The sequence below is a fragment of the Megascapheus bottae genome, chromosome 17 (assembly GCF_031878675.1).
Source record: "Megascapheus bottae isolate mThoBot1 chromosome 17, mThoBot2.hap1, whole genome shotgun sequence".
Lineage (NCBI taxonomy): Eukaryota > Metazoa > Chordata > Mammalia > Rodentia > Geomyidae > Megascapheus > Megascapheus bottae.
The window spans coordinates 37,368,559-37,384,262 of NC_143525.1; the positions used below are offsets into that span (position 1 = coordinate 37,368,559).

The 15,704-nt window shown below is 47.0% G+C and overlaps 1 protein-coding gene across 1 annotated transcript in view; it reads left to right on the forward strand.

The window, feature by feature from the left end:
* Window positions 1-2,017: 2,017 nt before the first annotated feature.
* Window positions 2,018-15,704, forward strand: part of Abcc3 (ATP binding cassette subfamily C member 3) — a 47,286-nt gene continuing 33,599 nt past the window's right edge. Inside the window, exon 1 of the mRNA XM_090351019.1 lies at window positions 2,018-2,064. Within this exon, the coding sequence (XP_090207145.1) occupies window positions 2,020-2,064 (45 nt within the window). The 5' untranslated portion in view covers window positions 2,018-2,019. The remainder of the gene's footprint in view (window positions 2,065-15,704) is intronic.

Consider the following 15,704-nt stretch of genomic DNA (forward strand, 5'->3'; position numbering starts at 1 on the left):
CAAAGCCAAGGTTGTGGCAGTGCATCCTGTCCAAGGAGCTGCCCGGAGCAGCCAGTGTCCAAAGATAGAGGCTTGTCCTGCCGATGCCAGGAGAAGTTCTGCAACCTGGGCAAGCTATATATGCTATCTCAAGGAAAGCAGCAGACACAATCACATCCTGAAGCTACAGTTTTTGTTCTTCAAGGGCTGCATGAAAGAGGCCATGGGTCTATGAGTGACCAGGAGAGATGTACCTTCAAGGCTTCAGGAAAGGTGAAGGTTTTTCTCTAGTTCTTGCTTCCAAGATGATGAAGAAAAAGAGAAAAATAATAATAATTGTGTCCAAAAGGGCCTTGGCCACCTTCAGCCTTTGTGCTGTACAGACTGTGTCAGTGTGTGCCCAAGGACAAGGCTATTAAGAAATTTAGGATCATCACCAATGGCTCACACTCGTACTCCTAGTATCTGGGCAGGTGAGCTGAGGACCTCCACTCCTCTGCCGGGCTCTCCGTCCACCGCTCGCACTCACCCCTTGCCCACTCTGTTCCAATAGACCATAGGCGGCAGACTCGCCCTCCGGTAACTTCCTGCCTGCCCACAGAAAGTTGGCTGATTGTGTATTATCTTCTTGGCTCCTTCCCACTGTTCTTTCCTGTCCCTTGTCTCAGGACAAGGAAACTCCTTATCCTGAGAATAATACCAGGAGAAGGAGCACCCAGTAAACCTGGACGGAGCTTGCAAATGCGGTCTGAGGAGAGAGGGGCCAGAGGAAGGGCTGCTTAGGAGAATTCCTTCTCAACTACAGAAAGGGGTATTGAGTCGTAATCCGGGATCCTACTAGAATAAAGAAGGTGCCTTGCGGAGTGAGAGATGGAGGGATCCCAGCACAGCCAATTTAGGACCAGCAGAACAAGGCCACTGACCACCAAGCTCGTTTTACAGATGGAGAATGTGAGTCTCATCCTTAGCAAGAGTGCTTCCTGCAGCTTACTCCTGTCTATCTGCCACCATAGCCAGGCTGGTGAAGAGGAAATGAAGACATGGTGGATGTCTCCTGAACAGACCAAACAATATGCCTTATCTACTTTTCTCACCAACTCCTCAGGAATCCCGTAAGTGGAAGCACAGAGAGGCACTAGAAAGACAAAAAAGACTAGGAGCCACTGAGCCCCAGAAGACAGTAGTTTAAGACTACAGGAGGCTACCCTCTGTTAGGTGCTCACCCATGTTCTGGGTTTGTTTGTTTGTTTTGATTGGTCATGGGGCTTGAACTTGGATCCTGGTTGCTGTCCTTGAGCTCTTTTGCTCAAGGCTAGCAGTCTACCACTGTAAGCCACAATGCCACTTCCCATGTTCTGTAGTTAACTGGAGATAAGAATCTAACAGACCTACCCTCTCTGGCTGGCTTTGAACTACAATTCTTAGATCTCATCCTCCTGAGTAGCCTGGATTACAGGTATAAGCCAGCAGTGCCCTGCTCCATATTCTGTTTTGTGTGTGTGTGCGTGTGTGTGTGTGTGTGTGTGTGTGCGTGTGTGTGTAAACATGGGGAGATCTGGATTGCCCAACCCACAAGCTCTTCTCATTTTACAAATGAAGATAACAAGTTCAGAAGTAACTGTGACCTTATGAAGAATTTCTTTTTTCACAAATACAGAATTGCTCAATTCTTTCTTTGTCTTCCAAACACATGGGTCCCCACTGGAGGGCTGTGACCCTATCAGTCCCCTAATCTAATGAAGCATCTCTCTGGCACAGTCCAGGAGGACACTAGAAGGGACTAACACTGTGCCAATGACTTTGCACTTCTGTCCTAAAAGTCCCTCCCTGAGTTGCAGTTTCGTTGAGGGGTTGTTGCAACCCGTTGGGAGAGCACAGCCTGAGCCAGAGAGCCTGGGGGTAGGGCTAGCCCGGGGCAGCCCAGGGCGGAGCGCAGAGAAGGAGGCGGCTCCTAGCTCCCAGCTCCCAGCCCAGCTTGGCGCCTGGCTCCGCTTGGCTTGGCCCGGGCGCAGTAGCCTTCCTGCCCGCCGCGCCTCCCGCATGGACGTCCTGTGCAGCTCCAAGGAGATCGACTCCAAGTTCTGGGTAAGGCACAGGGGCTCGGGGACCGTTGCATCGGGGCTGGAGTCAACCGGTACTTCCTGGTCCCCTTCACCAGCAAGTGTTCCCAGAGGGATGGCGTGCCAGGACCAGCCTTGATATGGCACGGGAGCCCAGGAGGAGGCCATGGGGACACTGTGGTTTCTAGCGGAGCTTTCTGAAACATCCCATGCTGGAGATCTGCCCTGTTGTGCCCTTCTCTGCCACATGGAGGGGCTCTGGCTAGCAGGCATGAGGCTGTACCAGGGTTGGCACCAAGCGTGGTACTTGGGGAATCAGAAGTGTCCCACTTTGCCTACTCACCCCCATTTCTGTGGGGTTGGCTCCCAGGTGCAAAAGAAGCATTTGGCCATCAGCTGGGTTCCATTGACCATGTCTTGGTTATCTGCCTGGCACCCCTGTCAGGAGACACCGTCACAAGGCTTCCAGAGAGTTTGGAGACTCGCCCCACAGGTCCCCAGGAAATTTCCAGCTGGATGCCAGTCTTCTAAGACATCCTGGAATCAGATGAGAGAGGCAGACCCATACAGATATAGCTGTCAGGATTCCCATAACCCATCCCTCTCTCAAAAAGCAAAACCAAGAAAGAGGCAGAGAAGGAGGGACTTCCCTAAAGGGTATCTAGAGCAATAAAGTTAGAGCTATGGCTGGTGAGGGCGGGGCAGGAGGGAGATAGAACGCTTGCCTAGCATGCATGAAGCCCTGGGTTTCATTCCTCAGCAACACATAAACAGAAAAAGGCAGAAGTGGAGCTGTGGCTCAAGTGGTAGAGTGCTAGCTTTGAGCAAAAGAAGTTCACAGACAGTGCTCAGGCCCTGAGTTCAAGCCCCAGGACTGGCAAAGAAAAAAAAGTTCGACTGGGATTAAAAAAAAAAAAAAGTAAGCCAGGCATGGTGGCTCACGCCCGTAATCCTAGCTACTCAGGAGGCTGAAATCTGAGGATCAAGGTTCAAAGCCAGTCTGGGCACAAAAGGACCTGAGACTCTTATCTCCAATTAACCTCTAGAAAATGGGAAGTGGGGCTTGGCTTAAGGGTAGGGCGGTAGGGACCCGGAGTTTGGCTTAGTGATAGAGTGCTTGCCTCGCACGCACCAAGATCAGGGTTCGATTCCTCTGTTCCACATACATAGAAAAAGCCGGAAGTGGTACTGTTGCTCAAGTGGTAGAGCTCTAGCCTTAAGAAAGCCCAAGGACAGTGTGCAAGCCCTGAGTTCAAGTCCCAGGACTGGCAAAAAAAAAAGATAATAATCCCAAATGATATGAAATTCAATGTGTATGAAAAAAATCTTTTTTGTTGTTTTTTGGTTGTCGTTTTTGAGCATGTAAAGGTATAGATTTTATTTTTTTTTAGTTTGAATGGGTATCACCTAAGATTCTTTTTTTTAGAATTTATTAACATTGATTTTTACATCATATTTCAAATGACATGTTTAACAGACAAGTGTTCAAGAAGGGAATCTCTATATACAATCACTGGCACTTAGTTTTTAGAACATAATCAAAATTAGACTAAGGGTTTGTATATCATAGATACATATTAATTTATTAAAGAAAACATTATATCTATAGAGTCATAGGTTTTTTTAAATCTGTATTTATTTATTTATTTTATTTATTATTATTATTATTATTTTGCCAGTCCTGGGCTTGACCTCATGGCTTGAGCACTGTACTTGGACTTCCTCAAAGCTAGAGCTCCACCACTTGAGCCATAGCACCACTTCTGACTTTTTGCTATGTATGTGGGATACCAAGAAATCGAACCCAGGTCTTCGTGCATGCTAGGCAAGCACTCTACCACTAAGCCAAACTCCCGGCCCCAGAGAGTCATAGGCTTTTATGTCTGTGTAGTTGTGTTTATATTTCCAATACCATGTCCACAGCATTGGTTATGCAAATATTGAGTCCTCGCTCTTGTACTGTATGAAACAATTCTTTAAAAAAAAAGCGGGGGGAGTAGGGCAGTAGCCTTGAGCTGAAGAGCTCAGAGACAGTGCCCAGGCCAGAGTTCAAACCCCATGACCCACAAAAAAACAAAAGTGGGCCTTTTGAGCTAGAGTGAAAGACATATTCCTAATGATGGAAGGCCCTGGGTTCCATTCTCCAGCTACAAACACACACACACATACACACACACACACGCACACACACACACACACACACACACACACACACACACACACACACACTTTACTCCATATACACAGAATAGGCCTCTTGAAATGCTCATCGAATCAGCTACAGTAAGTGTAGGTAGCCTAAATGAGATGTGGTCTCCATTTCACAGAGAGAGCTGAAAATGGAAAGGACCCATCTGTGGTTACCTGGGGCTGCCCAGCATACGCTGATGTCAAATCCAGACTCAGAACCCCAATCTTAAATTCTTCCTTTGCTGTTTGAATATTTGTGTGTATGTGCCCCGCACCTACAGGTAGGGAGGATGCTAGCCAGAGGGGTGTACCATATACCTGTATGTGCATATATGCATGTGTGGCTGCACACACACACACACACACACACACACACACACATGCACATTTGAGTTTTGGACTGGGCCGAAAGTGCCATATGGATTATTTTAAAGTCCTGAGGCAACCTCTATTGAGATCGATCTCTTCTTTTCTCGGGATCTCTAAGAAGTTGCTACTCTCAACAGCTACCCCTTTTGCTCACCCTCCCCCTGCCCCACCTCAAGAGTCATATCTGTCATCCAGTCTGGACTAATCGCCCAGGATCCGGAGAGGATACCTTTCTTTAACTTAAAGTGTGTATCTCTTCACTGTACACCTGAACCTGGTCATCCTGGGTGGGCATGGTCATAGGGACAGAGGTGACCGGGCTGGAAAATCAAGAACCATTATACTCAATTTTCAGGTGCAAAGGCCCTTTAAGTAGCAGGTGTAAGGGACTTTATTTCTTCTAAGAGCTATTTAAACATTTATAACAATCACTCAAGGCCATACAAAATTATTAGTATTTGCAGGAGGATTTGGCAGCCAATGGAAGCATGTAAGAAGAACACTGGTCTATCTGTCTTATCCTTACTAAATAATTTTGTTTTGGTGCTGTTACTGGGGCTTGAACTCAGGACCTGGGCAGTGTCCCTTAGCTTTTTCCTCTACCACTTGAGCCACATCTCTGCTTCCAGATCTTTTATTGTGTGTGTGGTCAATTGAAGATGAGTCTCACAGATTTTCTCCCATTGACTGCCTTTGGCCTGCTATCCTCAGATCTCAGCTTCATGAGTAGCTAGGATTACAGGTGTGAGCCACCAGCTCTTAGTACCAAATGAGCGCTTTAGCCCTGCATCCAGAGTTACAGTGAAACTGGCTTATTAGAACTGTATGTAAGTGGTCTTCATGGAACCCAAAGCTTAGGAACTCAGGACTTCCGTCCCAAAGTCAAGGACCCATTAGCTCTATCTTTCCATGTGATAGTGGGATCCAAGAGTACCAGAGCTGGAGGCTTGGAGCAGCTAGCCCAGTCTCCTATAGTACAGTCCCAAGGAGAAAAGAATCCCTCACTGATGTGGTTCTGGTCCCATGGATTAGACTATTGGGCTGAGGAATGAGAGCCCTGGGACATGGTGCTCACTTTACTTTGCCATTGCCTGGCTGTCCCTTTCAGTGTCAGGCCCTTTGGCTCCAGGACTTCTCTTTGCTGTATGTGAGCTGTAGGTGGCTTGCCTGAGGACTTCAGGCCCAGTGAGAAGGAGCTCATCTAGATTATGACTCCCACTGTCAGGGAAGGGGCATGTCGCTGCTATCTTATCTTCAATGACGGAACTGACTGCTCTCGTCACCTTCTCAACCGCAAGACATCTGCTAGCTTCCGTGTGATTTCCATGCTCCTGAATGCATTTGGAGGGCTGAGGAATTTGGGGAATGGCTTCTAGAAGGCTCCCCTGGCTCTGTCTCGCCCAAACTGTAGTTCAATCTCCAAAAGGCTGAAGTTCAGGGTCATTCATTTCTGGTATGATTTTGTCATTTTTTAAAATAATTTTTATTGTGATTAATAGAAGGGTTACATTATATTCACCAGATAGAAGGTGCATAACTTCACAAACATTGATAGCCTTTCTCATGATGATTTTGTCTTTTTTTTTTTTTTTTTTTTTGCCAGTCCTGGGCTTGAGCTCAGGGCCCGAGCACTGTCCTTGGACTTTCTCAAGGCTAGAGCTCTACCACTTGAGCCTCAGCACGACTTCTGGCTTTTTTCTATATGTGGTACCGAGGAATCGAACCCAGGTCTTCATGCATGCTAGGCAAGCACTTTAACCACTAGGCCAAACTCCAGGCCAATTTTGTCATTTTTTATTTGTTTTTAGCAAACTGGAATTTGAACTCAGGTCCTCAAGATTGCCTAGTAGGCATTCTATTCCCCCCCCCCCTTTTTTTTGGTTATTTATCTCAGGAGCTCACATTTTTGCTTAAGCCTGACCTCAGTTCAAGATCCTTCTACCTATGGCTTTCCATGCACCACCACCACTCCCAATCTTACTCATTGAGTAAAGAACCACCCTAACTTTTTCCTGGGAGCTGGCATTAAACCTCAGTCCTTTCATTCTCTGCCTCCTAAATAGCTATGATTACAGCATGGCTATACGTGCCCTATGATCTGCTGTTACATCTTATCTGCATGCTTATCATGTAGGTAACCTACTCTTAAGCCAAAGGGGCTTTAGTGACTCATCTTGCAGGATGTAGCCAAGAGCTACTTGATCCAAGAGAGAACAATGAGAGGAACACTTGTTTACTGAGTCTTTCTCTAACCTTCTTATAGTTTTGCTTCCTCCACCTGTGAATTGGAGAATTAACCACCTTCTATTCATTTTGAAAGATTTTTATAGGGATCATATGAAATAAGGAATGTGATTTTTTTTGTTTTTGTTGTTTGCTTCTTGAATTATAATGAAGTAGTTGTACAAAGGGATTATAGTTTCACAAGTCAGTTTGTAAGTACAAAGTGCTTCATTCTCTCCTGTATTGCCCTTTCTGTCCCTCCCCTCCAGTTACATGGTTCATTTTTTAACATAATGTACTGGTATTCATTTGATAAACATTACATCAGTTGTTCAGAGGAGTTCCACCTAAGAATACCTTTCTTTTTTTTTTTTTTTTTTTTGCCAGTCCTGGTCTCAAACTCAGGGCCTGAGCACTATCCTTGGACTTTCTCAAGGCTAGAGCTCTACCACTTGAGCCACAGCACCACTTCCAGCTTTCTTCTATGTATGTGGTACTGAGGAATTGAACTCGGGTCTCCATGCATGTTAGGCAAGCACTCTACCACTAGGCCAAACTCCCGGCCCCAAGAATACCCTTCTTTAAGGAAAGTTAGATGATTTTGAAAACAGAGAACCTAGAAGTAGAGCTATGACTCAAGTGGTAGAATATCAGTCTTGAGGGAAAAAGCTAATGAACAGCACCCAGGCTCTAAGTTGAACACACACACACACACACACACACACACACACACACACACACACACACACGAATATAAACTGGGAGCCTGTGTTGGCAGGGTACCAAGAGTCCAGGGAAGAGGAGAAATGACAAAGAGAAATGTGACTGGAAGGAATATTAAATCCAGGAAGTCATAAAAGGACTGGCAGGGCTATTGGCTGGGATCCTCCATTTCAGCTGTCTGCTGAGGATCAAGAGATGGGTTGATTATGTCTAAAAACCTCAGCTTTAGCCGGGCACCGGTGGCTCACGCCTGTAACCCTAGCTACTCCGGGGACTGAGATCTCAGGATTGCAGTTCAAAGCCAACCTGGGCATTAAAGTCCATGACACTCTTATCTCCAATTAACTGGAAGTGGGGCTGTGGCTCAGGTGGTAGAGTGATACCCTTGAGCTGAAGAGCTCAGGGACAGCCCCCAGGCCCAGAGTTCAAGTTCCATGACCAATCAAAAAAACATCCCATAAAACAAAACAAAAAACCTTCAGCCTTAGCCCAGCTCACTGAGGGTAGAAAATGGAGGTAGCAGGTGAGTACCTATGACTTGCTGGGTGTAGGCATACACGCCTATGTCCTCACTTGCACCATGTGCTGAATACAATTTACCTCTCCTTCTTTCCTCCCCTCCCCTCCTTCTCTCTCGATCCTCCCTCCCCCTCTTTCCCTCTCTCTCCCTCTTACTAAGCATTTTGCATTGTACCAATACTTGGGAGCATGCTTTGAGGTTTGTGTGGAAATAACTTCATGAGTTGTGCCTCTGAACTCATTACCCCTGAGGCTAGAGATGCCTCCAGAACAGAGGAGATTGCAATTAACCTTTGCTCTGATTTACTGCCCTTGCCTAGGAGGTTTACTCTCTGTCCTGAGCAATTGAGGCTGGATAGTGCCCAGGGAGGTGAATGAAGTTTATCCCTTAGAAGAACTGGCCTTTTGTAGAGTTAATCTTCACCTGATGGTCAATGGAAGCTCAGGAATCCAAAGATCCTGACCTTGAACCTGAACTAATCTGATTCTGACCTCCTGATAAGTGGTGTGCTCTGTGCCACTGGAGATGTGTAAGCAATCTGGTAAAGAACCACTTCGAGAGATAGGGGAAAGAGAATTCAAGTCGGAATAGATGGAGTGCTACCTTAGTAATGGGTGACCCATGAGCCATGGCCAACCTCAAGGGATTAGGTCCACTTTGGGGATTTCAAGAGCCCTCCCTCTCCTGCATGCTCACTGATCAAGTGTGAGCAACGGCTCTTGGTCCATGCCCATAGGTCCACCACTGGTCAGGTCATATGGAGACATTATTCTCACTGTTTCTTTGATTATTACTCACCCTATGGAGAGGCAAAGCTCTGGCCTCTTAGAGGTCCAGCTTCCTGGATCTTCTTCCCTATTCCAGCAAGTCTCAACTGTGTCATCTCTTAGCTGCATGAGGCTGATCATTCAGTTACCTTGGCTCTAGTGGGGCTTAGGTGGGTCCTGGAGTACCCTTCAGATCTGGAGCAATTCCAAGAGGATGAGTCTCTAGTTTGGGAATGACCACAGGCATGAGAACCTCTGAATTTTTTAGGGTTTCAGCTATTGGTGTCTCCTAAACCTTCTCATTACTTAGTATGAATGAGTGGCCATCAGATCTATTATGGTCAAACTTCAGTATACTGTGGCCCTCAAGAAAAAAAAAAGACAGTAACATGCAAAGCTGGGGCTGGGTATGCTGAAAGCAACAGGGCCTCTGAGGTGGACAGGAAGGTGGCAGATGGACGGTCCTTAGCCTATTTGGGCACCAGAGTTCTCCTTGTTCTTCTAGTATTTTAAACCTTCCTTGCTAGACCAGAGCCTGAGCAATCTGTTTCCCTTGCAGCTGAGGTTACGGAACTCATTCCTGGACAGCTTTGACATCTGAGCTGTTGACCACAGACTGCACACGATGTCTCTTCAGCCTGGGTCAAGGCAGAAACTTAGGAAAGGAAGTGAATCAGGCACATGGCCTTGGGGCGGAAGCTTTGCCAATACAACACTCTCTCTCTCTCTCTCTCTCTCTCTCTCTCTCTCTCTCTCTCTCTCTCTCTCTCTCTCTCTCTCACGCATGCATGCATGCATGTATGCACACATGCCCACACACACACTTTGGGGCTGTCCCAAGGACAAGATCCCTACTGAGCAAGTGACATGTGAGTCCCCTGCCTCTCCTACCTGTAACAGTTCTCATTTCTGAGGTTGGTCCAGTAGGCAGAGCTTCAGGGACTGGGTGTAAGAATGGAGGCCTTACCCTGGATTAGATTTCTCTATTTCGAACTGGATATTCAGGTTTTTAGTCCATTTCCCTCTTGGAACCCCAGCTATTTTTTTTACTCAGCCCCTGACCCTCAGTTCTATGGGAAAATCTATAAAACGGAGGTCATTCCAGGGTAGGCTGACTGCTCAGCTAAAGAAGCTCTGTTATGTTGTCACATTGGAGCCCAGAGAAAGCAGCCCATAAACCTGTGGACAGAAGTTAGAGCTCGCTGACTGCCCGAGCTCAAACCTTACATCAGCCGTGCGTCTCGGTATCGTGAACATTACATGATAATCCTGGCATGCTGTGATGCTCCATTAACCAAAGCTATTGTGAGTTGGCACATCTCCCTGTCCACCTCCCAGGCAGTAAGTTTGTTGGGTGCAAAAGGCAAGCTGGTTCAGTACTGGCAGTGCTTGGCCTTTCGGGCCTTCCCTGGACTTCCTGCTCAAGAGCGCAGTGAAGGCGATCGGTGCACGCTCTTTTCCTCTCCACACCACCATTTCTGCTGAGATGCATGGTCTTCTCAACAGTCCCTTCTCAGTGACTCCAGGAGCTGCCCACACTGGTATCCCCCACCCCCACCTTCCGTCACCACCCAGGATTAAGGAAGTATTGACTCTTCCTGTGATTATGACTGTCAGCTGGCTAGCCCAGGGGGCTGGGGAGTCCCTGGCAGTGGGGTAGAGGACACAGGGACATCTTGTCTGTCAGTTTGAGTGTCTGCAGGGATTTCAGCCTCAGTGCCCACAGAAGGGCATCTGCCATGTGGTCTATTCTCCACCTTGGACTTCCTGCCTTATCAGGCCCCTCCAGCTGTTTAATCAAAGTATTAAGAAAGCTGTTGTTGCTGTGGAAACTGTGTGGGTGATGGAGAGGCAGGCTGTGGACTCTGAGCTGTCTCCCAGCTGGGACTCCTCAAACTGAGATTAAGGAAGGGAGCCCTGAGGAGCTACCCGCCATCCTGTCCCCTGGGGCTTTGGGGAGTGTGGTGGATCCAGAAGATGATCTCTGTTGCCCCTCTCCTTACTTTCATTTACCCTGAAAGGCTTTGGTCAGAAGCCTTTTGGGGTGTGTGTGTGTGTGTGTGTGTGTGTGTGTGTGTGTGTGTGTGTGTGTGTGTCTAGGGCTTGAACTCAGAGCCTGGGTTGGCTTTTTCCATCCAAAGCTGTTGCTTTATTGCTCTACTACTTGAGCCACAGCGCCACTTCTGCCTTTTTTGGAGGCTAATTGGAGATAAAAGTCTCATGGACCTTCCTGCCCAAGCTGAGCAAATCTCAGCCTCCTGAGCAGCTAGAATTACGGGCATGAGCCCCCAGTGCCCAGTGCTTTCTTTATTTCTTGAGTAGCTGAGGTCAGTCATGACTTTGTTTCTCCTATTTATACTTTCTGTGTAGATGGAAAGGCAGGTACCCATTACCACACACAGCTTTTTATTGGTTGAGATGGAATCTTATGAGTGTTTTACCTGGGCTAGCCTTGAACCAGGATCCTCCTGATCTTTCCCTCCTGAGTAGGTAAGGTTGTAGGCATGGACCACAGATAGCCAGTCATTTTTTTTTTTGTTTACTCAAGTTCTGCTTTTCATTCTGCAAATGCCTTTTCTAGATCAGCCCTTATTCTGGGCAGTGGGAAACAGTATGATCAGGGTAGTTGTTTGAAGCTAACCTATTCCCAGAAAGTCCATTGTCTAGTGGGAGGAGGCAGAGAAATCAATAAGCATGATAAATAACTCAATTACAGTGATCTCTCACCTATCATGGGAGTTATGTTCCAGAGACTCCCACCATAGGTAAAAACAATCTGCAAAACAGCAATAAGGTAGCCAACCATGATACAGGGAGGGACAACTGCATACTAAATGAGAGGAGATAAGAGCTACGGGGAATACAGAACGGAAATTGTGGGTGGCTGGGGAGTGAGTTACAGTTTTAATTGGGATGATCAAGGTGAACTTTCAGAAGGAGGAGCCAACTGGGCAAAACTTTGTAAGCATGCCCGGAGGCAGGGGCAGCTATGACAGACATATTTGAAGATAGGTTCAAAAACCCCTGGGATCTAGGATAAACTGAAAGAGGGGAGTTCAGGAGAGGAAGTCAAGTAAGTGAGAGAAGCTGTAAGGTGTTTGTGACATTCCTCTGAGAGCTGGGGAGCCCTCATTTAGTCTGAAGCTGGGAAAATGACAAGGTTGTATGGTCTGACTTAGGTTTCAAACAGGTCTGTCTTTAGCTGTAGCCCCAAATCTGGCTCTTCCTCACATCAGAGCAGCCATCCAAAATAATCCTTCATGTGTTCCACTGTAAATGGCTCTACTGGATCCACCTGACACCCCCATGTCACTTGCCTAGGGCCACTGTGTTGTCTGTGAAATGAACTAGTGGCTTGCCAACTTGTGCCTTGTCAACAACTCCCCACCTCAGCTCCCTGCCCCGCCTCCTGCACACACAGCCCACCGCCCTGCTCTGCTGCTTGGAGGAGCCTGTGTCTGCAGTTCTATTCTGTACCCTGTGGAAGGTAGCTGAGAGGCTGTCCTTCCTCACACATGGAGACTGAAGTTCAGAGGATTAAAGGTACCAGCCCACAGTTTCCTCACTCAAAAGAAACAGAGCCAGCCGTGGGGGCGGGTGGCTCATGTCCGTAATCTTAGCTAGATGCTCAGGAAGTACAGCTCAAGTGATTGGATGTCAGTCTTGAACAATGACAACAAAAGCCAAGCAAAAGCAAGAGGCCTTGAGTTCAAGCCCAAGCAGTCACAGATATAAAACAAAACAAAAAGGTGTAGAGCTAAATTGTGTTCTGTCTAGCCGGGTTGGGTTTTCCTGTGACTATTCCCTGCCAGCCTTAAAAAGCCAGGAAGCCAGGCGCAGTGGCTCGTGCCTGTAATCCTAGCTACTCAGGAGGTTGAGATCTGATGCCAGCCCGGGCACTAAAATCAGAGAGGCTCTTATCTCCAATTAACCACAAGAAAACCAGAAGTGGTGCTGTGGCTCAAGGGGTAGGGTGGTTGCCTTGAGCTGAAGAGCTCAGGGACACACCCAGGCCCAGAGTTCAAGCCCAGTGACAGGCAAAAAAAAAAAAAAAAGCCAGGCTTCTTAGTCATGCAGCCGTTCTGTCCTGACCTTGGCTGGCCCTGCATACTTCCTAGTCATTCATTGCTCAGGTTCTTGGCTGCTCCAGGGAACCTGGTCTTACTCTGGGAGCTAGAGGGTGTGAAGCAGGGTAAGAAATGGAGCAGGAGGAGGGGTGGTACCCAAGGGCTCCCACTACTATATGAGAGAGCACACACACACACACACGCACACACACACACACACACACACACACACACACACACACGTTGAGGCAACATTGGGAGGGGAAAAAACCTAGCAGCATCAGAAAGCTTGGGTCCCTGTCCCAGTTCCCTATTGTCAGGTGTACTTGAACCTCTGACCAAAGCCACTTTCTCTTCTATAAATTGGGCCTTACAGTACTTCTTTAATACCTCTGCAAGTTGTCTGTAAGATAACAACCAGATACAAGCAGGTAATGACCTAAGTAAATAGAACAATAAAATGCTACCTAAGCCTTTAGGAGATTTTATCATCCTTGCTTAATTGGTTGCTTTTGTCCATATAGCATTGTTGGAATGTCCCAGAGAGACTTCCTGAAGGAGGTAAGGTCCAGAGACCTGCCAATAGGTTAGGAATGTCTATGGGAGTGGAGAGATACCTCTGGGACTGCCAGGTTTCAACGCATGGTGCGGCTGCCCACTCCCAGGAAAGTGGATAGCTAAAGCAGGACCTTAAACATAGTGGAACACTTGAAGGATTCTTGTGGACACTGGAGGATGCTATCTCCCTAGCCCGATACTGAGGGAAATAAGTGAGACAGAAAAGATACACACTGCACTGTTTCACAGAACCCAACATGGACAAAAAGAATTCACACGGTTAAAAATCAGAACTGGAAATCCCTTTGGGGGGCTGGTGACTAGAAAGGGAGCAAGAGACCCCTAGGACACAAATGCTCTATCTCTTCATGTGGTTACATAGCTGTCCCAAGTGTCAAAATTTCATGGAGGTGAATTTGGATATGTATGCTTTTCTAGAAATAGGTTTTATCTCTACAAAAAGTTTTTAGCTATCCACTCAGGAGGCTGAGGTCTGAGAATCACAGTTCAAAGCCAGCCCGGGCACTAAAGATGGAGAGACTCATCTCCAATGAGCCACTTGAAAACTGGAAGTGGCGGTAACCTTGAAATGAAGAGTTCAGGGACAACACCCAGGCCCAGGAGTAGGGCAGTAGCCTTGAGCTGAAGAGCTCAGGAACAGCACCCAGGCCAAGAGTCCAAGCGCCACCAAAAAAAAAAAAAAAAAAAAGTTTTTAGCTGGGTGCTAGAGAGGCTGAGATCTGAGATTTGCTGTTTAAAGCCAGCCTAGGTAGAAAACTTCACGAGACTCTCCAAGTAACTGTCTATAAAAGCTCCCAAAAGTGGAGCTGTGGCTCAAGTAATAGGGTGTCAGCCTTGAACAGAAAGGCTAAGTGAGAGTACAAGGCCCTGGGCCAGCTGCATAGCCTAGTAATAGAGTGCTTGCCTAGCATGCACAAAGCCCTGAATTTGATTCCTCAGTACCATATACTCAGAAAAAAGCTGGAAGTGGTGCTTTAGCTCAAGTGGCAGAGTGCTAGCCTTGAGCAAAAAGTGGCCAAGGACAGTGCCTAGGCCCTGAGTTCAAGCCGCTGGACTGGTAAAAACACCACCCCCCCCCAAAAAAAAAACCAACCAAACAAACAAACAAAAAAAAAAACAAGGCCCTAAGTTCAAATCCTGGTAAAAACACACAAAAAAATAAGTAAATAAAAATTTAAAAAGAGGTAAAGCCTATATACAGACATCTGCCCCAACAAAGAATCCATGGGACCTTAGTGTCCTGTGGCATTCTAGCAGGGAGTGGTGATTTGGTATGAGAAATATTGAGCACAAAGGGGCTTGAGAATAGGTGGAAAGGCCATCTGAGAGGCACCAGGGAGTGGGAGCTGAGGCTCAGGAGGGGATTAGAGCTGTTGGTGTGGATTGGCAAAGGATGCCAGGGTCAGAGTCCAATAGGAGAAAATGAAAAATGCTTGCCTACGAGTGGGGCCAACCAGGAAGGAGCCATTTCCAACATCGGGGTGGGGGAAACCCAAGCTGTTCAGGGAGGCCCTGTATAAGGACTGAAAGAACCTGTTTTACAAAGTGCAGTGGTGTGTGTGTGTGTGTGTGTGTGTGTGTGTGTGTGTGTGTGTGTGTGTGTGTGTACAGTTACTGGGCTTGAACCTGGGGCCAAGGTACTCTTACTTGGCTTTTTCACTCAAGTACTCTACTACTTAAGCCACAGCTCTACTTTTTTTTTTTTTTTTGGTGCTTAATTAGACCTAATTGCCTCATGGACCCCAGAGGTTCACCCCTGTATCCCTAGTTACTCAGGAGGCTGAGATCTGAGGACTGCAGTTTGAAACCAGCTGGGGAAGAAAAGTCTGTAAGGCTCTTATCTCAAACTACTCATAAAAATCCAGAAGTAGTAGAAAGCTGGCCTTGAACAAAAGAAACTTAGGAACAGTAACCAGGTTGAGAGTTCAAGCCCTGGGAATGGCAAAAAAAAAAGTCTCATTACTTGAGACCAATCACTTCTAGATTGTTATTCTTAGGCCTTCCTCATTTCCCACTGAAATAACAAAGAGGTATAAAAGATGCAATCCTGTAAAGACAAAGAGGAGAGGCTGAATAAGCAGACCAGACAGCTGCACCTTCTCGAGAGCTGGAGAGCAGGTGTGGGTCTGGACAGAGAGAGGTGATTACAGGTACATGGAGAGCGCACAAGACTGAGCACAGCACACTGGCAGGGAGAATGTGTAAGTGAAAGACAGATACCCAGCTT